This window comes from Gossypium hirsutum, chromosome D06, assembly GCF_007990345.1.
Source record: "Gossypium hirsutum isolate 1008001.06 chromosome D06, Gossypium_hirsutum_v2.1, whole genome shotgun sequence".
Taxonomy (NCBI): Eukaryota; Viridiplantae; Streptophyta; class Magnoliopsida; order Malvales; family Malvaceae; genus Gossypium; species Gossypium hirsutum.
In genome coordinates this window covers 18,011,758-18,036,912 of record NC_053442.1, presented here as the reverse complement: position 1 = coordinate 18,036,912, position 25,155 = coordinate 18,011,758, and the positions used below count along the sequence as shown (strand labels likewise).

The 25,155-nt window shown below is 35.0% G+C and overlaps 2 protein-coding genes across 3 annotated transcripts; one reads left to right on the top strand and one right to left on the bottom strand.

The window, feature by feature from the left end:
* Positions 1-16,606: 16,606 nt before the first annotated feature.
* Positions 16,607-18,597, top strand: LOC107901005 (solute carrier family 25 member 44). The gene has a single exon (XM_016826821.2). The coding sequence runs from the start codon at positions 17,321-17,323 to the stop codon at positions 18,377-18,379; it is 1,059 nt and encodes a 352-aa protein (XP_016682310.1). The 5' UTR covers positions 16,607-17,320; the 3' UTR covers positions 18,380-18,597.
* A 1,965-nt stretch (positions 18,598-20,562) lies between these two features.
* On the bottom strand, positions 20,563-23,613 carry LOC107901006 (PHD finger protein ALFIN-LIKE 4). 2 transcript variants are annotated; one of them, XM_016826822.2, is made up of 5 exons: positions 23,117-23,613; positions 22,946-22,978; positions 22,128-22,356; positions 21,352-21,484; positions 20,563-21,038 (listed from the first exon to the last, which is right to left on the bottom strand). In XM_016826822.2, exons 1-5 carry the CDS (start codon positions 23,211-23,213, stop codon positions 20,769-20,771), a joined length of 762 nt encoding a protein of 253 aa, XP_016682311.1. In that variant the 5' UTR covers positions 23,214-23,613; the 3' UTR covers positions 20,563-20,768. The 2 variants fall into 2 exon arrangements, with proteins under 2 accessions (XP_016682311.1, XP_016682312.1); XM_016826823.2 differs by having other exon boundaries at positions 20,563-21,020; positions 23,117-23,518.
* Between the last annotated feature and the right edge of the window lie 1,542 nt (positions 23,614-25,155).

Genomic DNA, 25,155 nt, shown 5'->3' with positions numbered 1-25,155 from the left:
ACCGATGTACAGACATGAAGTTTAAACTGTCAGATCAGATAATAGTACGCGGGAAAGCTGATGTACATGCGGTACAGTGCGGTAAACCATTATACTGATAAGTTGCAGTTAAACTGCCAGATCATATCAGAACCAGTCTTCCTTCTCTTCACAACCAACCTAAAAATTTCTTTATGCAAGTGCATATATGCATACAACCTCACAAAAACAATGACCACATCGAAAAATAGTCAGACAGAAACAGGCGTGCACACACCCAGCTAACTAGGTTCAAAATTAGATATCTCGCGCAACAGTCACAAATAACACATATGCCGAAACCCAGATCAGAGTCTTAACTACCCTCACTAAAGCTTAGTCAAGGGTCATAACACACAAACACATTTTCAGATAAAAAACATACACAAAACTAAAATTGGTGACTTAGGACAACATGACCATGTGTTCTGGCCGTGTGGAAATGCCTAGGCCGTGTGGGTGTCAATATGCCCATGTGGAAGGAGGACACGACCATGTGGTTGAGGCACACACCCGTGTGAGCCAGGGACATGGCCGTGTGAACAGACTTTGTAACTCTCTATCCATATGTGCTAAAATAGAGTACAAATCAGACACGGTCGTGTGAGGGTCTCACACGCCTGTGTGCCCACCAGACACGACCGTCTGTCCAAAACAAATGCCCATGTGAGATCCCTAAATTCCCAAATTAGCCACATGGCCGTGTGGTACCAAATCACTAAATCTCTAATTCCCAAACATACAAGCATGTGTGCCCAGAGGACACAGTCATGTGAAAATTGACTAATTTCCTAAAATCAGCCACATGGGCGTGTGGCACCTAATCCTACTCGAAAACCCTAATTTCTAATTCCACATGGCCGTGTGAACAGGCACACGCCCGTGTGGCCACCCATGTGGCCACAAAGCCACATCGAATTAGGCCAAAATCGTTGTTTCAGCCATCAAATCAGTTCTCAAGCTTTGCAATAAAAAAATATCGGAATACGCAGTATTCCCCATATCCCTCAACAACTAAATACCCAAAAATAACAGTTTAGAGCATACACAAGAATTATCGAATCAACAACTCACAAATAAATTAGATAAGGTTCGGATCCCACACCTGATTCGCAATCAATGACATCTAGACACCAACTTGATGACAAAGGGCGAGGCTATCCAAAATTCGCAAATAAAACCGTTTCCTAAAAGAAGAAAAAAAGAAAAAGAGAAATAAAAGCAACAAAGGAGAGGGAAAGGAGAACGTGAAAAGAAAAAAAATGTTTCAAAAGAAATAAAAATCAAACTATATAGTTATTTTTTAACTTAAAACAAATCTACTATTTAACAAATAAAAAATAATTCTCCAAAACGCACTTACAAAGATTCGAACACGCGACCCAGATATACACTAAGGGTGGGTTTGGATGGGCGATTGGGTGCGGTGCGGTGCTTTTAGCTTACTTTTTGTCTCACGCTACAGTATCGCTACAGTATCTAATCTCACCGCCACCGCTGTTTTTACACTAACCGCAGGTAAATGCACCGCCCATCCAAACTCACACTAAGACACAACTAACCACCAGACTAACAAGCCCATTCTGATATCAAAATTCGCAACTAAACACAATAACACAACCTACTCAATGACCCTAACCACAAACTCAAAACTTCTTACCCCAAAATTCAGAAAGTTACAACTCACCCATCCTTAAAGAAATTTCATCCCTGAAATTTCCCACTAACAAAATAGTGATATAACACAAGTTACACCACTACGTTCCTGCTGCGCACTCTAGTCCCGGAGTGCTACTATGCTAGACTTGAACACAAGACCTCAAACACACACCCAAAACACTTAACCACTAAAACAGATACACATTTGTCCTATCACACACAATTACTATGCTCAAATCAAAACGTCGAAACATTCACAACCATACTTGTCTCAAAGTCATCGAGGACACTCTCGAATCTGATGTTCTGTGGACCCGCATCGAAAACATGCTCCTGCCTTTTTCCAGCAATTTCCCGGATGACGTTTCTTACAGTACTCAAAAAACGGAGTGCTCGCACCACTACTGGCACCCTCTGCAACATATTTATTTCCACTCAAATGCATTCTAATACGCTTCGGACACCGAGGCTCCAACCTCGGAGGATTGCGATCTTTTTTCTTCCCACAATCTACGCACCTAGCTTGAAGCATTTCTCTAGTCTTCTCTAACCTAGCCTCAAACACTTTCTCTAGTACTTCCATCACTACCCAAGTCAATGCCTCAGTACCAAACTCCGAGTTATCGCTAGCTAAAGTTGGAGAATCGCATTGACCTCTGACTCTTGAATAGACACACGTCTCGAAGAAGCAGATGACTCATCGCAATCTCGCTTACCTTCAGAATCCATATCGATCTTGTACCTGAGCTTAAAGAATATACAATTTCAAAAATCGAACATAAGCATAAATGTTTAATAAGCTTACAGAACTAATCTTACAATTTCTTAAGTTTCGTAAGGACCGGCATTAGAGTCTCGGACATCCCATTTCCGTAAAAAGTTTTATTTTCCAAACACAAGTCATTTCAAAACACTGTGGTATGTTCCCCAAAAATTTTCTTTAAAACGAACACATGCGCATACGGTTACATAAAGAAACACGGGCCGAGTTTTTGTAAATCTAGCTCTGATACCACCAAATGTAACACCCTAAAATCTGACCTAGAAGTTTTGGTCAAATTTTAAAGGTCACATTGATCACCGAAGTGATCGTAGGAAAATTTTAGTTGCTTAAAAATTCTCAGTTATCAAATTCCTGTTATTGCTAAAAATTCAATCCAAATAACGCTTACATGCATAAAACCCAAAATTCATACCACAATTTCTAAAATAGAACTTACAGTCTAAAACCGTTTCTTAAGAATTTAAATTTATAGAAAATACCTTAATAGCCTGTTTAAAAAAAATGTAACACTTTCGAGACCTCCGTATGCTACGTCCAGCTACAGAAAAACGAGCGTACCTAAAAAAGGGAAACACTAAGAGGGTGAGCTACACGAGCTTAGTGTGAGTCCAAAAGGTGACAACAATAGAATTATAGAACATGAACTCGAGTAGCAGTTCAATGGTATAACGTATTTACAAAGATACACAAAAACAGAGGGTAAACTCGAAACCTACATCCCAACCATACGCAACAATCAACACATTTAGTACTATACGCAGAATAATAAACACAATGATAAGAAAATCGAAACTACGCTTACACCTTAATATCCGCAATTAGAACAGTCGCGAACGTTAAGACAAGCAGATAAAATACAGACAACCATATTTACACCTAGTCACTCAATTAGATACGTATGAATGCAGTCAAGTAGTAAAAATTTGCCCATCCGGCTAACACACCTCCCCGTCCCCCGATCACACCCTAAAAGAGCTGTTTAAGCTCACCAACCAAACACACCGCAAAGGACCTCGAAAGGCCTATCCAACCCTACACACCATGTATGTAGACTAAGCCGCTCAGATAATAAGATGTAGCAAAGCTGGCGTATATGTAGTACAGTGCTTTACGGAAAACCACTATACAGACATGTTGCAGCTTAAACTGCCAGATTAGGTAATAGTTTGCAGCAAAACTGACGTACATACGGTACAGTGGGATAAACCACTATACCGATAAGTTACAGTTAAACTACCAGATCAAATTCGAATTAGTCTTCATTCTCTTCACAAGAAACCTAAAAATTTCTTTATACAAGTGCATGCATGCTTACAACCTCACAGAAACAATGAACACATCGACAAACAGTCAAACAGAAACAGGAATGCACACACCCAACAAACCGGGTTTAGAATTAGATATCTCACACAACTGTCACAAATAATACATAAGCCAAAGCCCAGATCAGAGTCTTAACTACCCTCATTAAAGCCTAGTCAAGGGTCGGAACACACAGACACTTTTTCAGATCAAAAACATATACAAAACTAAAATTGGTGACTTAGGACCGCACGGCCGTGTGCCCTGGCCGCTTGGAAATTCCTAGGTCGTATGGAGGTTAATACGCTCGTGTGGGAGGAGGACACGACTGTGTGGCTGAGGCACATGCCAGTGTGAGCTAGGGACATGGTCGTGTGAACAGACCGTGTAACTCTCTGTCCATTTGTGCTAAAATAGAGTACAGGGCAGACATGGTCGTGTGAGGGTCTCATACCCCCATGTGATCACCAGACACGGTCGTGTATCAAAAAAACACACCTGTGTGGGATCCTTAAATCCCCAAATTAGCCACATGACCATGTGGTACCAAATCACTAAATCCCTAATTCCCAAACACACACGCCCGTTTGCCTAGGGGACACGACCGTGTGAAAATCGACTAATTTCCCCAAATTAGACACACGGCTTTGTGGCCAAGCCGTGTGACACCTAATCCTACCTAGAAACCCTAATTCTTAATTTGACACGACCGTGTGAACAGGCACACGCCCGTGAAGCCATCTATGTGGTCACGAAACCACATCGAATCAGGCTAAAATCACCGTTTTAGCCATCAAATTACTTTCCAAGCTTTGCAATAACAAAAATATATCAGAATACACAGTATTCCCCATATTTCTCAACAAATAAATACCAAAAATCAACGGTTTAAAGCATACACAAGAATTGTCAAATTAACAACTCACAAATAAATTAGATAAGGTTCGAATCCCACACAAATTTGTGATCAATGACGTTTAGACACCGACTCGACGAAAAAGAGGCGAAGCTATTTGAAATCCGCAAGAAAATCGTTTCCCAAAAGAAAAAAATAAAAAAGAGAAATAAAAACAACAAAGGATAGGGGGAGGAGAACGTGAAAAGAAAAGAAAATCGTTTAAAGAAATAATAAAAATCAAACTAAATAGTTATTTTTTTAACTTAAAACAAATCTACTATTTAATAAATAAAAATAAATATTTCTCCAAAACGCACTTACAAAGATTCAAACACACAACCCAGAGATACGCTAACACACAACTAACCACCAGACTAGCAGACCTATTCTGACATCAAAACGCGCAACTAAACACAATAGCAAAACCTACTCACTGACCCTAAACACAAAACTCAAAACTTCTAACCCTAAAATTTTGAATGTTATAGGACTTATATGAAATCTTCTCTAGTAATTCTAGGGCTTTTTGTTTTCTCTTGGTTTCTTTCCTGTTTGTGAGGGTTCTGTCTCTTTTAATTTCTTCCATTTTGAAAATTTTTCATTTTTGTTGCAGGCTTTAGAGTGTCCATCAACAAATGTCAAATTGATGGAAGGTAACATTTTTTTTTTGTAAATACTGTAGTGGTTGATCATTTCTAGAAGAAGACAATGGTGTAAGGGTGTGCAATAGGTTCAATAGCACAATGTGTTTTAATGGCATTGGCTGTAACAATAAACTAGTTTGCTTATTCAAATGTACATGTAGTTCATAGGAAACAAAACAAATCGTCATCCCCCACTTCTAAACCCAAACCAACCAATAAAAAAAATTACAGTCATCGCAGCAAATGCTGGTGCACCAAAATTGCAAGGAGAGGTCACATTTTATCCGTCGTAGCTTCCGCTATCGAGCTTATCAAAAGTAGCATACCCAATTTTCTTTTGTTTCTTATTTGTAGTCGATTCTTCTTTTGTTTGTTTGATAATGTTAAAAAAGATCAAACGAAATGGTAAAAATTTGACAGAGTACTTGAAGAAAACAAAGGAAAACAAAGCCAAGAATGAAAAAGAGGTATGCCTCTGAATTGGGATAATTTAAGTAAATGACCCATTTTCTCCATGATTTACTTCTTAGTTACATTTGTTTTTTTACACCCTTACAACCATCACCATTGCACGTTTAGAAATGGGTTTGTTTTGATTTTTATAGTAATTGAAATGGGTAATTGAGAGAGTGAAATGCAAGTGTGGGCTCTGATGAAAATGGTGGTGGGTGCATTTTTTTTCTACTAGAATAGCAGCTAGAGGGGAAGAGAGAAAGAGAGAAGAAGAAATATGGAAAAAAAATGAAAAAACAAATTTGTTAAACAATTTTTTTATAGATGACGTCATCTATGATATCGTGTTTATGTGGCATGCCACATAGACTACTTTGTTGACCTATCGTTTGATTGATGGTCAACTCATGTTTCCTACTAAAATTAGGATGATTTCTAGAAAAATCATAATGTTAAGGGTTTCAATCCAAAAAAAAAGGAAAGGTTAAGGGCTCAAACCCAAAAACCCATAAATGTTGAGGGTATTTTTAACAATTATGCCTAATAAAATATCCATTAATTACATTAATATTGATAAATGTCAAAAGTAACATATTTTAGTCTCATTCTTAGTGCATATTTTGGGTGATTGTGTAGTGTTAATTGTGAATTATATATTCCTAATTTTTTATAATCGTGTTTTGTTGCTTAATAGAGCATTTGGGAGCAATACGAGTGAAAAATAGGTGAAAATTAAAACATTAGAGCAGTCCAAAAGCTGAACACATGCAACAAAGTTCCACATAGGCAGAGCACATAACCATGTGACCCACACGGACATGTGGCCAAAACGTGTGAATTTCGGGAACCATGTGCGCTTACAACTGGAAGTGACAATTTTTAAGTCTTTGGGAACTTTAAGAAGGTATAAAATAAAAAAAAAATAAAAAAGAGAAAAAGAGTTGTCATAGGATAGTACAAAAATTATCCAAAGAATACCATTAAAGCAGATTTTCCAAACAGCTCTCCATCAAGATTCGAGATTCCAAGTTGATTTCGAATAGAGTTACCATAATTTTTTTTATTTTAGCGATTATATTGTATTTTTGGTGTTTCTTCTCGAAATTATGAACTAATTTTCTAAATACCTAGGGAGATGAACCCTAGGATGTATTATATTGTTTGAATTCTATTTTTATGCAATAAAACCTTAGTTTCTTTGTTTTCAATTATGAATTCTTAATTGTTCATGGGTTAATATTTCTAGAGTATTAATCTATGTTTGATGTGTATGAGTTTGAGGTTGAATAGACCCTTCTTGTGAATAGATTTTGCATAATTGAATGGAGTGCATGCAGTCTTAGAAATAGGATGACATAAATCTACTGAATTAGAGTCAAATCTAATAGGGGGATCAATAGAATGAATTAATGCAATAATAGGGTTTTAACTAGAAAGAAATTTTAATTAATCAACCTAGAGTTAGTTTCTCTTATGCTCGAAAAATATATTAGCATAAATTAGGGATTTCTACGAGTCAAAGAACTAAGGAAAGAAATTGCATAAATTAGATTGAGAATCATAGATGAAATCTAGGTCGATTCTTTACCTAGGTATTGTTTTGTCACTTGGTTGATATTTGATTGTTTTTGTGTTTTATTTCTTTGACGCATTCATTAGTTAATTTAGTTAGATAATTTTATTTTTTATCAATCTTTTGAATTATTAGGTTAAATAATAGGAAGAAAATAATTACTAGTAATTGTAGTCTTTGAGGGAACATATCTGTGCTCACCATAATTATACTATTAATTGATAGGTGCATTTGCTTAAATCGATTTATTAGTTAGTTTAGTGGACATCAAATATCTTTTGTATATTATCCTCAACGTTTTTTTTACACAAAGTAAAATGAAAGAAATATTGGCTCACTGATTATTTAACATTTAATTAATACTAAACAGTATTACGTGGTTGGATCGTAATATAAAAAGATAACTTATACTAGTAGATAATCTAAAAATGTCCTTAGTCTAATTAGAAATGACCAAACCAATTTCAAGACTAATATATCGTTTATCTAGTCCACTTAGGAAGATAAATTGTCTTGGGTATTGGAGTGGATGACTCCCAGAAGATAGATATGAGTAACTAGACTGACAGTACATCGGACAGGACCTAAATTGAAAAGATCTTAGATCTTAGATCTATTTATGAATTTATTCATTTGTAATGTTCATAGTGTAGCAGAGCTTAATCCTAATGGGATGATAAATTATGCATGCATAACTCATATACTTTGATGTAAATAAAAGCTTGAGTTCAAATAGATAAGAAACTGAAAGTTGGTGCATTGGGTGTACAACTTCTGTAGTATGTAGCATCATTTCACAATAGTGGAATTCATAGCCCAATTAAAGGGTAAATAATATCCTCTCATTGATAACATAATAGATGAAAAGTAAACATGGTCATGGGTAGTTTGTTTTTATGATAAATGATTTAATTACTATTTGACAGTAATTAACTTTTCATGAAGGAATATGTAATGGTTACCATGAGACAAAACAGAATCATATTAGGAGAATAGATTTATCCCAAAAAGGTTAAGGATATCCTATAAGGGTAACACACTTATGATAAGATCATTAGATGTAACAACCTGTTTTTCAGTGGTGTTGAAAATAGTGGTTTCGGGACCACAAATTTTGATGAGTGAGTCTGTAGATATATTTAATTAATAGTTATGAGTTAAATAAAGTATAATAGTGAATCGTGATTTAATAGATTTTAGTAATTTGGTCAGTTAATCAAGATACAAGTGGTGCGTACCGAAAGTTAAATGGTTTTAGAAATAAGGTTTTAAGGCCTTGTTTCCGTAAATCGAGCCCGTGAATATTTTTATTTAATATACGGAGCTGTTATATAGGTGAATTGAAGTTTGGTCCAAAAATTTTAGTGATTGGATGGTTAATTAAGGAAAAATGACTAAATCGTAAAAATAGTAAAAGTTAATCGGTATTGGTTTTTATTAGTTAGAAGGCTAAATTAATTAATGTTAAGGGTTTTAAGTTGAAAATTACCCTATTTATATTAGTGGTCGATTATTATTTATTTGAAATTTTATAATTAAAATTTTAATTAAATTAAGTTAAAATAATATAATAAATGTTAAAAACATAAAATAAAAGCAGCTATTATCATTTTTGCTCACCACCATCAAATATTAAAAACCAAAAATTACCATTGAATGAGCTTCAAGGTCGGCCAAAGTGTTTTGCTTGCATGGAGTTTTAATTGAGGTTCATTTTTCGTAATTTTTATACTTTTGAGATTGTTGCAATTAGGTCCAGCTAACTCATATTTACTTTTTCAAAATTGTTAAAGATTTATAAAGTTTCATAGATGTTAATTGAAGTTTTTGAATGTTTATTTTGAAGCTTAGAAATGAAATAGGATTAATTTGTTAAGCAAATTTTGTTAGTTTTTAGTTTAGGGATTAAATTGTGAATATCTTGAAATTGGTATGAACTTTTTGTAAATTATGGTAATAGAAGCTATATATGGACATAATTGAAGTGGTTTAAAATTTAGAGTACAAATTCGAAAGATATAATAAGTTCGATTTTAGGGACTAAATTAAATTGAATTGAATTAAACTGATATATACTTATAATAGGATGATACGAAATGTTTGGAATTATAAATTGAATTGAATTATTGAATAGATCGAAAATTGGACAAAATTGAAGATAATCGAGGAAATGGCAAAAATTATTGATTAGTCCTTAGAGAGTTCTTGTTTGCTAATTTAACCAGGTAAATTCACATAGTATGATTGTATTTAAATTATTTTACATTTGATTGTGAATTTGTGTTTGTTTGATGTTAAAATTGAATGGTTCACAATTTGGTACAAAAGGTGAGTTATGGATTGATTTATAAAGGAATGATAATTTGAAGGATAAAAACTTAATATGTTGAATTGAATTCTAATATATAAAATGAATTTATAGTTGATTGTAATGATTTGAATCGTACTAGTATGAAATTGATTGATTAACGAGATAGAGGATTAAATTGAATTAAATTTAATATAGTATGGCTGGGATTGTAAAATTGACTTGGAATAAAGGTGAAATATATTGTCAGTTGTGTGAATTGATGATTGATTGATGAAATTATGATATGGAATTGAGAAGTTGACTTATAAATGAAATTGAGAATTTGTACTCTATTAATTGTTCAAGTAAAGTCGGATATAATTGGCATGCCATAGGATGGGAAGAGTTCAGGATTATACAACTATGTGTCGGGGAGTATTGGGCACCACATGTTTCGGTTTTACCGACCAGTGTTGGGCACATTTATTTGTCAGTTTTACCTACCAGCACAAGGCGCAACTTATTATTTTTGGATTTATCCAATAGGCATTAGGTGCCAAATTGGTGTGATTGGTTGGATCCGTGTATCCGTTCGAGTCCGAGTCAAGTTAATAAGGGTATAGAAATGTGATATTTGATTTGTGAAAAAAAATTGGATTCATAATTGTGATATGGTGTTACAAATTTGATTAGCGATATATATGAATATCAATAACATTGAATGCTCATACATATCGGATATACGAGCCAAAAGGCCAATATGGAAATGTGATAAATCAACGAATTTGATGCAGAATTTAAACAATAAAACGGAATAATGGTTTCCATTATAATGAAGTTGGATGTATTGTTGACAACAAAATTAAATGATACGATAAAATCTTTAAATTGATCAATTGAAGCTTGTATACATTGATACATGTGTACCATTGAGACTTTTAGTTGTATTTGTAAATTGAAATGTTGATTGGAATGTTATGAATGGTATTAAGTTATTTGTTCCATGCGATTGGTATAAAAATTAATTGAAATGCTAAATGTTCATATTATTATATAAATTAGTTATGCGATGAACTCACCTTGTTAATATAAGGTTGTCGGGTTTAGGAAAAAATCGTCAAGTTGAATAACTTGTATAAATTCATAAAATGAGGTAAGTTGTTGTTTTAATAATTGTGAACTTACTAAGCGTTTGTAATGCTTACCCCCTGTTTCCTTTTCCCTATTGATTGCCAACTTATGGAATGTATCAAGCAAATCATCGAGAAGTTCGCACTATCCCGGTATTAGTTCGATAGTCTTTCTATCATTTAAAGCTTGGTTTTATGGTATGTACATAGGTGTTATTATATGTGTTTATCTCGGTTGCATAGTTTGGTTTATACTTGGATAATGTTTGAATTATGGTATATGTTGATGTGGAATGGTTTGAAAGTATGAAAGTAGACTAAGTTTGAATAAGTGATTTTGGTATATTCTAATGCCTATTGAGGCATATTGGTTAGCTTATTGGAAAATGCCAAATTGTGGAAATGTTGGATTAGATGATTGAAATGGTGATTTATGACGTTTTGACATGTATATGGAGCTTATAATGTGTCTAGGTTTTAATGTGAATAAGATTTTATTTTGGGATGATAGTAAAATGATCCATATATATATACAATACTTGTCTTGAATGTGTATATGATATGTATTTAGTATTGTTGTGAATGACTATGTTTGAATGTGAATAATTGAGCTATTGAGATGAGATTGTCATGGTGAACAATCATTGTTTGATTATTTTAACATAGTGAAAAATGATGCATAATGGTTAAGTTGTTTGAGAGATGAGTGGTACTTAAGTGCATATAAAGTTTGTTATGAAATGCATGTAGCATAGTGTCATGTTTTGAATGTCAAATGAGATAATTTGAATGACATTTCAATGGATATATGAGTATTAATGGCATGAAATTGTGATGAAAGGAGATGGTGAACTGAAAGAACTATAGTTGTGATTGTACATGATTAGGTGTTAAGTTGAATGCTAACTTGAAATAGTTAAATTCTGGTTTGAAAATCAATGAATATGGTATTTAGCATGTTGAAATTGGTTATTTATAGGTCTTATGATAAGCTTATAAGATGATTAGTACATAAAACTTATGATTTTTGCCATATGGGTAAAAGTACCAGTAATAGGGACCAATGTATCAATACTTGACCAAATAAACAGTGTTTTGAAAATGACAGAATGCCAAAATCATATCGATACCGATTATAGTACCGATATCTACCATAAAAGTATCAATATTTATTCTTTTGGTGTCGATACCTAGTTCTAAAGTTTTAAAAAATTTTAGATAAGTCTTTAATCATGCTCGAATCAATTAAACTATGTTTGTATGCTCGATTTAGTCCCTATTTTACTATTAACTTCTATTATGTCTGAATTTGGAATAATTTGATGATTTTAATTGAATTCAATGTTATAATTTGTGTGTAAATATTCCGGTGTTTGTTGTAACATACAGTAACTTGGGTCCGACGCCCGGACTGGGTGAGGGATGTTACATTGGACGAGCACTTATTAAGTAACTTTCGTAATTGTATATAATAAGGGAGAGCTCAATCACAATACTTTAGTGGAATGACTTGGTGACTAAATAATATTATAATTAATAGACAAAAAGTCAAAACTTAATTATAAATTATTTGAACCTTAATTATATAGTACAATTGATCCATCCACTAGCTCGAGATAATAAAAAACGAATTGCATGTAGAACCAATTAATAGAAATAATGAAACGATAAAGTAAAAGAAATAGATTGCATGTATCACTATCTGTAGTGAATACGTTATCTCGCTAAGTACAAGAAATGACTTAAGAATTAATTGAAGGTTCTTTGAATTATTATTTAATTATAATTAATTATAATTAAATTTGAATTATTATTTAAATATAATTAATTAATTATAATTAAATAACTGAAGTTTGAAGATGAAATGAAATTAATTAGTCATTATGAATTTATTGAATAAGGAAATTAAATGTATTTTCTCATAGATTTTATTACAATAAAGTTGTTATGACTTTAATGGAATGAGAATTAGATTGAAAAATTATTTATTTGATAAATTAATTTAGTTTAATTAATTGATTAAATCATATTTATTTGGGTAATAGAAAATAAATATTGGGTTAGATAAATTATAAGTGTTGGGCAAAAGTCCATGAAACAAATATAATTGAGCTCAATATAAGAAAGACCCAATATGGTCTTGTGTAATACAAGGGGCGGCAACCCTAGTATTTCTACAAAGGTGCCACCGCCCCTCACTCCTACAATTAGCATAGGAGTTGTATTTTTTTATTAAAATAATATTATTTATTCAAGACTTATTCAAGTAAAACTCTTGTACTTGTATCTATAAACAGAGACCAACGGCTATACAATTTACACACATCATAGACGTTATTCTGTTAAAAAGTAGTGGTAATTTATTTACAAAGAATAAATTATATTTTCTAGAAATAAAAAATAATTACCAATTAATAGAGAGAATTTATGTTCCTACTGAAAGTAAATAAATTATTTTCGTTCTACGACTTGGATCGTGTTGCTCAAGCCCATACTTAAGGCAATTCGTGGTTCGAGGATAGTGGAGAAGGTCGTTCAACTAACAGCTGGAACAACTTTAGTCCTCCTTGAACAAAGTACAGGTATAATTTTAGTTTAGGTTTATTACTATAAATATCATAAAAGGGCTAAGTTTTAGAAAACTTTTAAACTTTCGTTGTACCTAAAATAATTGTTTTCTAAACCGATTTTCCAGCATTAGGGTATATACAAGAGGAAGCCCTATTGTTTGGCAGTGCCACGTCACTGACAATACGGAAGGTAAGCCTACTCTTATGGTTGGCTAGGTGGCAGGGTCATTGCAGGTCAATTGTCACCATATGTGGCACTGTGCAGTACTGCTATGGAAGTCTCTTTATTGAGGTTGTATGAGATTGGTATGTCTCAGTGGTCCCTACAAAGGGTATGTTGTGGATCATCTCTAAGGTAGTTAAAGTAGGATTTGAAAAGGTCAATCATGGATGGTTCTGCCAAGAGGGTCACTGCGAAGTATACATAGTGAAAGGTCACTCTCACAGGCCATCACAACAGAAGGTTATTGACAAGTCACCTCCTATTCTACCACGTGTCTTTGTCAAAGTAGGGATATAACAATTGCCCCTCCCCTCCCCTCCCCCCTGGATCGAGAGGTAGGCCATAAAGTAGGATGCTTCGAAACATTCCTAATATCAATCTCATATGGTGAGTCACCTAAGTAAACTAAGTAACAAAGGGGGTGGTAGATGAAGTGTTGTCTAGTTTGTGCATGTTGAGGATGCTTCAAGAAAAAGAAGGATGCACCGAAGGTTTTGGAATGGTTGCATTAATGATAAAGTACAGTTGTACCTTGGGAAACTATACTAATGATGGGGTAGACTTCTTGTTCTTGCGTGAGGCACGTATCCTTTTGGGAGTGACTATGGAACATTAAGGCTATTGGGTTTCAAAAATGTGTTATTTTGAATAAACCCTTTGAATAGACCATTTCTTTAAAAGTTAAAGGTTATTGGCGTCAATCAAAAATTTTCTAAGTGCTTTTCAGCTTTTTTCTTTTATCTGTAATTCTCGAGCTTATTAAGTTTTCTTTCTTTTCTTCAAGTTTTCTCTTCTCTTATGTTATTTTCCTTCATTATTGTTCCTTGTTGTTCTTCATTATTTCTTTGCCATCATAGTTTAAGTTTAAAGCTTTTAAGGGTAAGATTCCATCTATCGAACCTTTTTTGTTTCATTTTCTTTCATTTCCATTTGATTCTAATGGATAAGGATAATCGTGGTGGACAAGCCAACACTTTTGAAGCCATCACCAAGAAAATAAGGAAAGGCCCAATGTTGGAAAAGGAGCGTGTGGTAGGCAGTAATCTCAAGTTCACCACCATTGAGAGGGAGATGAGATGGTTGCTCTATTACCATGGGTCACTGGTGAACCATTATAATATTGACTTTAGCATTCCTTAAGGGGTTAATTCTCCAAGCACTATAAGTGGCCCCAAAGACGACGACCAAAGGCCAAGTTCTTACCTACCTCTTTATGCACTGGAGGCAGGGTTTCACTTCCCCATCCATCTATTTGTGGGTGAAGTTTTAAAATGCTATGGCGTTACACCAATGTAACTAATCAGAGCCTCTTAATGGATCATTTTAGGATTCATCATCCATTGTAGTGAACTAGGGGAGTAGCCCTAGCTAAGGGTTTTCTAAAACCTCTTCTAATTCGCCTAAGTAAATCAAGCTACCCATCCGAGGTTACTATACTTTGCCAAATGACAAGGGACCCTTTCGTGGAAAACTTGTTGTATGTAAGGGTCAGTCACATGAGCTTGGATCACCACAAGTACATATTGTGGAGTTGAAGTTTGCGGATAGCTTCAACTTTCCCATTGAATGGACCCTACCCTGCCAATTTATGTAATTACAAGCCTTTACTAGAAGCTTATGAAGAGGTTGAAATGTAGTTCAATGATCTGCAGAAGAGGAGTCTTGTAGTTGTGCCCGAGGATACCACCCTCTAGAAGGTGTTAAGCATTGTGTGTTCGAAAACGACTCGAATGGTTTTTGCAACACTGATTTTGAACTAGGTTTTGTTAACGATAGGATCTAGAAGCCTCACAACTAGTCATGGTCATTTGATGCTGACGACATCGTAGCCCAAACCCTATGAGGGTTGAGTATGAAACCCTAAAAATATATTATGGTCTATAGGAAATGTCTGGACTAAAAGTGGGGAGGTACGAACAACATGCTTTAGATATTGCCCCTTATTCTTGACAATTCAAATTTAAAATTCAAACACAATATAATAGCCCATATTCAACATCTTGGATCGAATGACACGTGGCAACGTCTCGAAGAAGGTTTCCTCGAAGAAGGCCACTGTATAACCTTATTTCAACTAAAGGGCAATTGTTATACCTCTACTCTTTAGACACACCCTTTAGGCACCTACTCAAAGCCACTCCTCGAGGAACTTTTTAAACATTACTCCTCGAATACACTCCTTGCATTTACCCCTCAACTACATACCCACGTGGGTCTCACACATTAATTGCTACTTTTTATGCCAATTGCCATGTCTCATTTGAAGTGATTGGCAGCATGTCCAATTGTCACTCTACCTAAACCTATGGTGATAGACCACTTGGCCAACTTACTTTGTTACTACCTATGAGAAGATGACACATGGCATCTAGGGATCACAGCTAAGGGTATATAAGCCCTTAGCCCCAACCACAAAGGGATCTCTCTCTCTCTCTCTCTCTCTCTCTCTCTCTTTGACTCACTCACTCTCCTCTTTTCCTCCTTCTCTGGCCAACTCCACAACCAAACCACCATGTACAATGACTCTCTGCCTCACTCTAAGTAAGGTGAACCACCCTACATCACCATTATCTCTATTTTGTTTGATCTTAATATCAACAAATATGCATCAATTTTTAAGTAAATAAAAAAATAAAAAATCGTAATTATTAACCCTCCAATTTTTAAAAATTGCATTATTTGTTGTTGTAATTAAACGATCCTTTTCGATTCAATCTTACTGTTACTACTACGGTTAAAGCCAAACACACATATCACCATTAATTTTAATATTATTGTTATAATATTCAATCTCAACAATATAATAATTAATTTCACCACTATAACTATTTTTAATTTAATCTAGATAATCTCAACAATCATTTAAATGGACCCTTAGTCTATATCCAATTTTATACCCTCGGTAATCACCAATTTAACCAACCGATGTCAATGGAGGGATTTTGTTTATGGAATTTTAGTTAAGTCGGGTGGCAAGAGAAAGAGTTGGGTGAGTCGACTAGCTGAGCTGCTTGAACCAAGTGAGCCTTAAAGCAGGCTAATAAAGCAACCCCAAATGAACAGCGACGCGTGTTCACTTCCATCGACCCCCAAAAACCCTTGCTAAAATCCATATACCCCTTGTCCTTCTTTCCTCTCCTACCGTTAAAAGCTATATCCATTTCGCCACATCTCTCTTTCCATTTCCTTCTTATTAACTCTATCCATTTCGCTTTCTGTATAAACTCCACTTTTCCTTTTCCCTTTCCTTTCCTTTAGATTCTTTGCGTTTGAGATCTGTGTTCTCTCTCTCTCTGTCTTTGTTTTTGTCATTCGTTTGTTGCCTATCGACAAAAGAAGATGAACAAAAAGCCTTGAAGATGTTGCATAGATTTGGTTTTTTCCTGGTAAGAATCAAAGATAAAATCTGGGGTTTTCGTATAGTGAGTAAATGCTTGACTTATTTCTGCTGATCCACGTTCGATCCCAAATTTGGCTGCGCAAAAGGAAAAAAAGGAAAAACAACAAAACCCCTCTACTTCTTCTTCTTTGTTCTTTGATTTTACAACTAATAGTAACTATAGAAAGAAAGTCATAATTTTTCCTTTTCTTCTCCAGTCCAAATACTATAAGACTAAAAACCCATCATAAATTTTCAATTTTCTTTGCCTTTTTTATAATCTTCTTTTGAGCTGAGTTGGTTTGTCATTAACTGTGGTGATTGTGAAAAGGGTAACCCAAAAAAACAAAATCAGATTTTACTTAGTTGAACTAAACAGATTATAAAAGTGGCGAAGATGAGTTTAAGTGCAGCTGAGGATGATTCAGGGTCAGAGATTCATATCCCAGCAGATATAGATTGGCACATGCTTGATAAATCCAAGTTCTTTTTTCTTGGTGCTGCTTTATTTTCAGGTGTATCAGCTGCTCTTTACCCTGTAGTGGTCTTGAAAACTAGGCAACAAGTTTCATCTACACAAGTTTCTTGCTTTAAAATGTCATTCTCCATCATGAGATATGAAGGATTGAGAGGATTCTACAGGGGTTTTGGTACCTCTTTGATGGGGACAATCCCAGCTAGGGCACTTTACATGGGAGCCCTTGAGGTTACCAAGAGCAGTGTTGGCACTGCAACTGTTAGTTTAGGATTTTCAGATACTACAGCTACTGCTTTAGCTAATGCAGCTGCTGGGTTGAGCTCAGCTATGGCTGCGCAACTGGTTTGGACCCCAATTGATGTTGTGAGCCAGAGACTAATGGTTCAAGGATATAATGACAGTAACAGTAGCAAAAATGTAAATCCCAATGTGAATTTTTGTAGATATAGGAATGGTCTTGATGCGTTTAGGAAAATTCTATATGCAGATGGTCCTAAAGGATTATACAGGGGATTTGGGATCTCGATTTTGACATATGCACCGTCTAATGCGGTTTGGTGGGCATCTTACTCTGTTGCACACAAGCTCATTTGGAGTGGCATCGGTTCTATGGGTAAAAAAGATGAGAGTGGAAGTATTGTGATGGGGTCTGGTTTTAGGCCTGATTCAAAGGCCTTGGTGGCGGTCCAAGGGTTAAGTGCAGCCATGGCTAGTGGCATTTCAGCTTTAATCACTATGCCACTTGACACTATCAAGACCAGATTACAGGTTCTGGATAGAGAAGAGAATGGAGTAAGAAAACCATTGAATGTACTGCAAACAGTGCGGAATCTAGTTCAAGAAGGCGGATTGACAGCTTGTTACCGAGGATTGGGACCACGATGGGCATCAATGGCTCTGTCTGCAACAACCATGATAACCACCTATGAGTTCTTGAAGCGGTTATCAACTAAGAGCCAAGAGCCATTGACACCATGAAAAAAAAGGGAGGCTGAGGGCTTTAACCGGTTTGCTTAGTAACAAGGGTCACCACTTGTAAATTCTTTTCTTCCTTTGGCTTTTCTATGATGAGCATCACCTGCATATTAATGTAAAACATGTATCTAGCAGTTTTTCCTTCTTTTTTTCATCTGGATCACGCTGTAATTATGTATCTTTCATGTTCTCAATATAAATCATGGTTCAATCCTTCACTACCCCAAGTCTTTGAATCAATGTTGTTATTGTTCTTTGAATGATTCTGGCCTCTAACTTATTAAATACTCGAATATTAAATGCTAACGAGTAAGCGAAAAAATAATTGAGACAAAAAGGTAATAGTTGAGGCTTCCTATTTTGGGGTCCTTTTAACCCATGGAAGTTATCAAATCTCAGTCACTTACTTTTACCCTTACTAGAAACCAAGTAAAATCATTGGGAGATTGGACAGTCAACTTGTCTTTTTCATGAAAACAGTAAATAATGTCATTACTCAAAAAGGCATTCTTGGAGAGAAACAGGAACATCAAATGCTTCTTCATCAAAGATTCAAATAATTGGCAATAGCTTCCCCCAACAATTTTCTAGTCTATCATTCTCCATCTATTTTTAAACCTTTATATACAGGAAGAGCGAGGGGGATGGAAAACCAGGGGCTGATAAGAAAACCCATTTGCACCGTTGGATTTAATATGAAGCATCTGCCATCATTAAGCTGTACGGAGCAGCCAACCGGAAACAACAGGCATTGTCACCCACCACTCTATTTTCCTGTCTGAGTTTTATCCATAACAGGCACACTTGTCCGAGACCAAAGTGAAACAAACGGCTGAGATGAGTTGAAGCCAATTTAAGGACCACTTCTAAGTCGGTGTTGCAGTTTTTGGTTATTATTTAGATTGAGAGATGCTGAATTAAGACGGCATGCAAAATTGCAAATATAACCAATATTTTGAGCCGATAATACATTCTCAAAACACCCATTGTTTGGATTTCACTTTTCATGCTTGTTTTTTGTTGAGTTGCAGTTACAATTTTGAAAGACAAAGGAGTATACAATGACGAATGCCGACAGGCAAATGCATGTCATGTGGCTTTCATGCTGGATGAGGCGTCTTAATCGAGAACCATATATTTTAATAACCTAGTTAGATTGGCATTTTCTCCCATCTTTAAAAATAGCAAAAATTTGGAAGGAAAGATGAAAATGACATATTAAATGCCTGGTTTTACTTGTTAATATATAAATCCTACTACACCTTTTATGGAAGAAATGGAATTTTAAAATTAAAATATGGTTCAACTTAAGTCCTAACCATGATGGAAATTTTTAACCAAGACTTAACTCATCTAACTTTAACGCTTAATTGAATTAGACATATTACAAATATGTTTAAAAAAATAGAGATGTGTACATTAATAAGTTAAACAGTTCAGTAATAATCAATATTCAACTTGATCAAACCAAGTCGACCTAAAACCATATTTTTAACTTGGTTTGAACTGATTTTTATTTCATTAAAAGAAAAGAAGAGAAGCCAACACCCCAGGCGAGCAAGAGAAAAAAGATGAACAGACATCCAACCTCTACTAGACAGCCTAAACATACCAAAAATGCGGAGAAGAATGCAAGAGAGTGCCACAGATGGATATATATAAAAAACTTATCCATCAGTTCAACCGATTTAACCTCATTCTGTATTAATGCGATCCAACCAGCATGTCTGGTTATGAAAACAGTGCCAAAAACTCAGTTTTTGGAGAAATTCAAATCTCTCCAAAGCGACCTATTCCATAACCGCTGTAGGTCCCACAGAAACCCAAGGACTCAAGGTTCCCACAAAACAAAGACGCAAGACATCATAGATTAAAAAAAAAAATCCCTGGACAGAACCTACTTAATTAAAAATAAGGTTGAAGTACTTTGAAGCCGAGTCCCCTACTTTTTGTGTCAGTTGCTTTGGCCTCTAGGAGAGCGGTAGTAGCATATTCACCCAAGTTCAATGTTGGATCCATCCTCTTCCTTTGAGGCGCATGGACAGAAAGCACTAACAATAGTTTGAGCCCACTTTCGCCCAACTATTCATCCATCAATCCACATTACCTTTTTATACAAAAGGAAACCAAGTTGCATGCATATAAAGACCAGAAGGATTCAAACATAAACCAAGCCTCCCTTCCAATGGCAGAAATAACTGATTATAATTATCCTATTTTATAATCAAATCAAACAGCCAGTTCACCACCTACATATCAAAAGTAAAAACACAGATCTCCTACATTAAAACGTCACATTAACTAACATCAAACTTCACTACATCCCCTACTAGACAGTTAGCAGTCCCACAATGCCAGAATTCACATAAAACAGCCACCCCAACAACCATCGTCAAGGCCGTGCTCTCTTGTTGCTGCAAGATGGGCATTTGTACTGCTTAATATGCTCCGCCCTTGCCGGTGTTATCTTAACACACTTTCCATGGAACCATTTCTCACAGATATCACAGCAAATCCAGAATTCATCAGCGGCATAATTCTCTCCACAAGCCCCACATAACGTCTCTCCATGCTCCTCATCGTCTTCGTCTTCCATGCCATCTTCAACCTCATCCTTTGATGCTGCTGCCTTCGAATACTTGGGCTGAGATTCAGAACGTCGCTGCATATTTTCAAACATAAAGGGAAAAGAATATCTAATTTGTAAGGTCCCCTTCCCTTGAAATTGTGTTAAGTCATTTCTCTCTTTCAGGTCAGGGTGACTATTGGTGGTATAATTAAAATAACGTTCTACTACCTAAATTGGATTTTGATCAAAGTTTGGCAACCAATGACAAAATCCACTCCATAAACCCCTCCCAAATTGTGAGATTAATATAACACTAGTTTTAGATCCAAACCAAGCCTTAACCCTAAAATTTACACAGATTAACATTTAATGGAACAGCTAAGCAAGAAAAAGGATGTATCCGTACCTTAGAGTTTGATTTAGATTTGTTGCTGCTATGATTTGAAACCGACGATTTCTCCTTTGTCTGTTTCTTAGTTGCCCCTGTCACAACTTCAAATATTGTCGGAAGATCATTTATCATATTGAAAAGGCGTTTCCTGCATCACATTAAACAGTATTATTAAGGAAAAAAAAGTAGTTCAAAGTATAGAATAATTGTTATAGAAAATGCAAATCCGATAAACAGTTTTCCAGTGTAAGCAAGCTCATTCATTCAATGCCTATATATATTATGTACACATACATTATAAGCACTTCATGCTGAGGCCTATGATTAAGGATCGGACCAATCATACCTTGGATGAAAAACTTATGTTAACACCTGGCTTTAGCGTTTTTGGAAAGAAATTCAATTAGTCAACACAATAAAATTTCAAGGAAAACCTTATAAATTGGTGTTCAAAACAAATCAACTAATGAGGCTTCTTAAAAAAGTAGCAAAATTCTAGCCAAAATTAAACATGTTAGATACTGTACTAAATTAACCATAAAACGAAGATCCACTCACCGAAAAAAAGAAAGGTCAGCTGAGCGAAAAAGATAGCATGCAAAATTTTCATCATAGACACGTAGCGAGTAGTACAAAAATACCAATTAATAACAAAACATCAAAAATGCAAGATACTCAAATCAATTATTAGGATGAACTGTTGCATGCCAATGAGTAACTTCGCTTATCCACATCTAGAATGGCGTATTAAGCCAAAACAGGAGACAACACACAGGGAAGGAGAAATATACCTATCAGCTTTATCGAATCCAAACCTAGCACCAAAATAGAAAGCCACAGCAAGTAACCACGCGTCACTGTGTACAGCAACCAAAGACAACCAGTCCTTTTCTTGCATCCCATCTCTGGCAAAGTTAATACCCAGTGCAGGCTCCGGAAGCTCTGGAGGCACCTCTTCAGCAGGTAAATTCACCTCCCACTGCTCACTGGGATATCCATAAAGGCAAAGATTCTCCTTTTCTGTAATCAAAGTTTTAATTAACTCTGTTGCATTTTGTGCATCTAGAACCAAACAAAGGTACCACGACTAAAATCGTGATAAGCATCTTATAATGGAATTCGTTTTCTTATCCAAATTAAAGCCATGTAACTAACCAATAAGCATCTAATAATGAGAACAAGCAAACAAGAATTCTTTTCCTCGCCGACTTTTAAAAACTATAGTTATTTTATAAGAAAGGAAAAAAAAAAGGGTCTACATTTGTAAAACAGAATTCCAGAGGAATAAAAAGTAGAATGTTGAAATATTCAAATCTACCTCATCTGAACATATAGATCCCTCTCCTAGTTCAAAACAATCCATTCTTATTTTCAAGGGGAAAGTTCAATCTAAGCAGAAAAATCGCTGTTCAGTAACTGATAGTGTTCTTCAAGCCATAATCGTAAATAACATTGCATGCACTTCATTTATACTAAAAAAGACATTGAAAATAAAAATTTTAACTTCAATTCTCCAGATAAATCATTTCAACAAAATGAAGCTGGGTATAGAAAACCCAACAATAAATTCTCCATTCAAAAAATAAAAATAAAAATAAAAACCAAGTACCTGGATCGCACTGCTTGTAGAACTCTTCCACATCTGCAAGCAACACGACACCCAAAAAAGTAATTAACATAAAGAAACAAACAAACTTAGAAAGATAAGAAAGAAAAGAAAGGGGGCGTTCTTTTAAGAAGATGACAAAAGAATAAGAGAAAAGGGAGAGAAGGGAGATACCAGTGGTGAGGGCTTTAATCATGGCAGCTCGACGACCCTTGAAATCTCGAAAGACTTCTTCGACTGTACGTGGGTTATAGGAAGCACCGCCGTCCATAACCCAGACTGATTCTTTGGAAGAGAACTGGTTTTGTTTGAGAGAGAGAGAGAGAGAGAAGGAAGGAAAGATGATTGCAAAAAATGGGTTTTTAGTAGCAGAGCATTTGAGTGAGACCCCTTTTCTCTGTGGGTGAAGAGAAAAGGAAGGAAAAGAGAGAGGAGATGGAAGCGGAATTTTGAAAGAAATTGGGAGTTTCAATTAAGCGGATTTGATAAGGGAGGGAAGAGTCCGTGAACCTCACCCACCCCGGCTTTTCTCACTTTTGGCCCAAACTCTATTACTTCAACTATGAAAACATTTCGAGATGATGATTAAAATAGTAATATGTATGGTGTTTTAATGTATATCTTTAGTAACAAACAGACCAAATTTTGTTATATGGTGTAGAATATAATTGTAGCAATGAGATTATTAATGATATTAAATTTTATTTATACAATAAAGTAAATAATAAGGGTCACAGAGTGTTTAGAAAGACTTTTTAAAACTTTTTATTTATTTCTTAAGAAATTATTAAAATTATTAATAAAATAATAATGTGTATTTTCGAATCTTTAGTGATGCAATTATTTAAATAATATTTTACATTAATCCTAGTACATTGAGTAATTTTACTTGGGGAAAAGTAACAACAGGAACAGAACACAAGTTGGAACAAGAGAGCACTCAAAATATGATGTAATCAACACTTAAATAAATGAAAAATTAAGCTTGAGCAGTCAAACAAGTAACAACCACAACCAAAATAAACCAAATCCAATGATGAAAGTGACAACTAGGTAAGAAGTTATTTTAACTTTTTAAGGATAAAAGAGGTAAGGTTATATTTGTTAAAGAAAAACAATTAGTTCAATGTAGGTTAATTGGATTTGGATATTTATTATCTAAATCTACTAATTAAAAATAAATGCTTCAATTAATGTTTGAACCATAATATTTGCTTTAAACGTTAATAAATGACATATACAAACATAATAAATTATTTTGTAGAGCTAAATATAATAATTAATAATATAGTTAATATAATAATTTTTATTACAAAAAAGTATACCTTTAACATCTTATTCTCTCAATTCTAGACTAGTAAGTTCAATTAGTTAATGTGTATAATAGGGTAGAGGTAATTAGGGGTGAGCAAAACTCGATTCGACTCGAAAAAATCGAAAAAAAAAATCGAATTTTGAGTTAAACGAATTGAGTTATTCGAATCAACTCGAATTTTTTTTCAAATCTCGAGTTCGAATCGAGTTGAGTTTTCGAATTCGAATAACTCGAATAATTCGAATATCAAATTATAATATTTTACATTTTTACCTCAAACTCCCTAACTTTTTTACTTTTACCTCAAAACTTTTACTCCTTCTCACTTCCCCCCAAAACTTTTACTCCCCTCCCCTCCCAACCCCCCAATCTACCCAAAATCCATTTCCCACCAAAATTTTACTCTCTCATTTACTTTTTCTCAAAATTTTACTCCCAAAAACCCTCAAAACCTTTTATTTTCCCCCAAAATTTTTACTCCCTCCTACTTTTCCCCTAAAACTTTTATTCCCTTCCCATCTCACCTCCCATCTACCTAGACCTGTCCATGGGCCGGGCCGGGCCGGGCCCGAAAATTTTTTTTGGCCCGCCTCCTAGGCCTGGGCCCAGCCCGAAATATGGGCCTGAAATTTTGCCCAGGCCCGGCCCGGGAAAAATATCATAAGCCCGAGCCCGGCTCGGCCCGGCCCGGCCCATTTTTTAATAAACATTAAAAAATTATTTTAAAAATAAAAAAATATTTTAAAAGTATTTTAAAATTTAAAAATAAAAATAAAAAATATATATTTCTTATATTCGGGCTGGGCCGGGCCAGGCCCGGGCCAAAAAAGTGGTACCCGAGGCCCGGCCCGTTTTTTAAACGGGCCTCGTTATTTTGTCCAAGCCCATATTTCGAGCC

What these genes read in the sequence shown, in the direction of transcription:
- LOC107901005 (XM_016826821.2), top strand. Translation starts at nt 17,321, where the DNA reads ATGAGTTTAAGTGCAGCTGAGGATGATTCAGGGTCAGAGATTCATATC.
- LOC107901006 (XM_016826822.2), bottom strand. Translation starts at nt 23,213, where the DNA reads ATGGACGGCGGTGCTTCCTATAACCCACGTACAGTCGAAGAAGTCTTT. An exon ending in GATTAAAGCCCTCACCACTG is followed by an intron (nt 22,979 to 23,116) that starts GTATCTCCCTTC and finishes TGTTGCTTGCAG; the next exon opens with ATGTGGAAGAGTTCTACAAG. An exon ending in AATCTAAATCAAACTCTAAG is followed by an intron (nt 21,039 to 21,351) that starts GTACGGATACAT and finishes GAAAATATGCAG; the next exon opens with CGACGTTCTGAATCTCAGCC.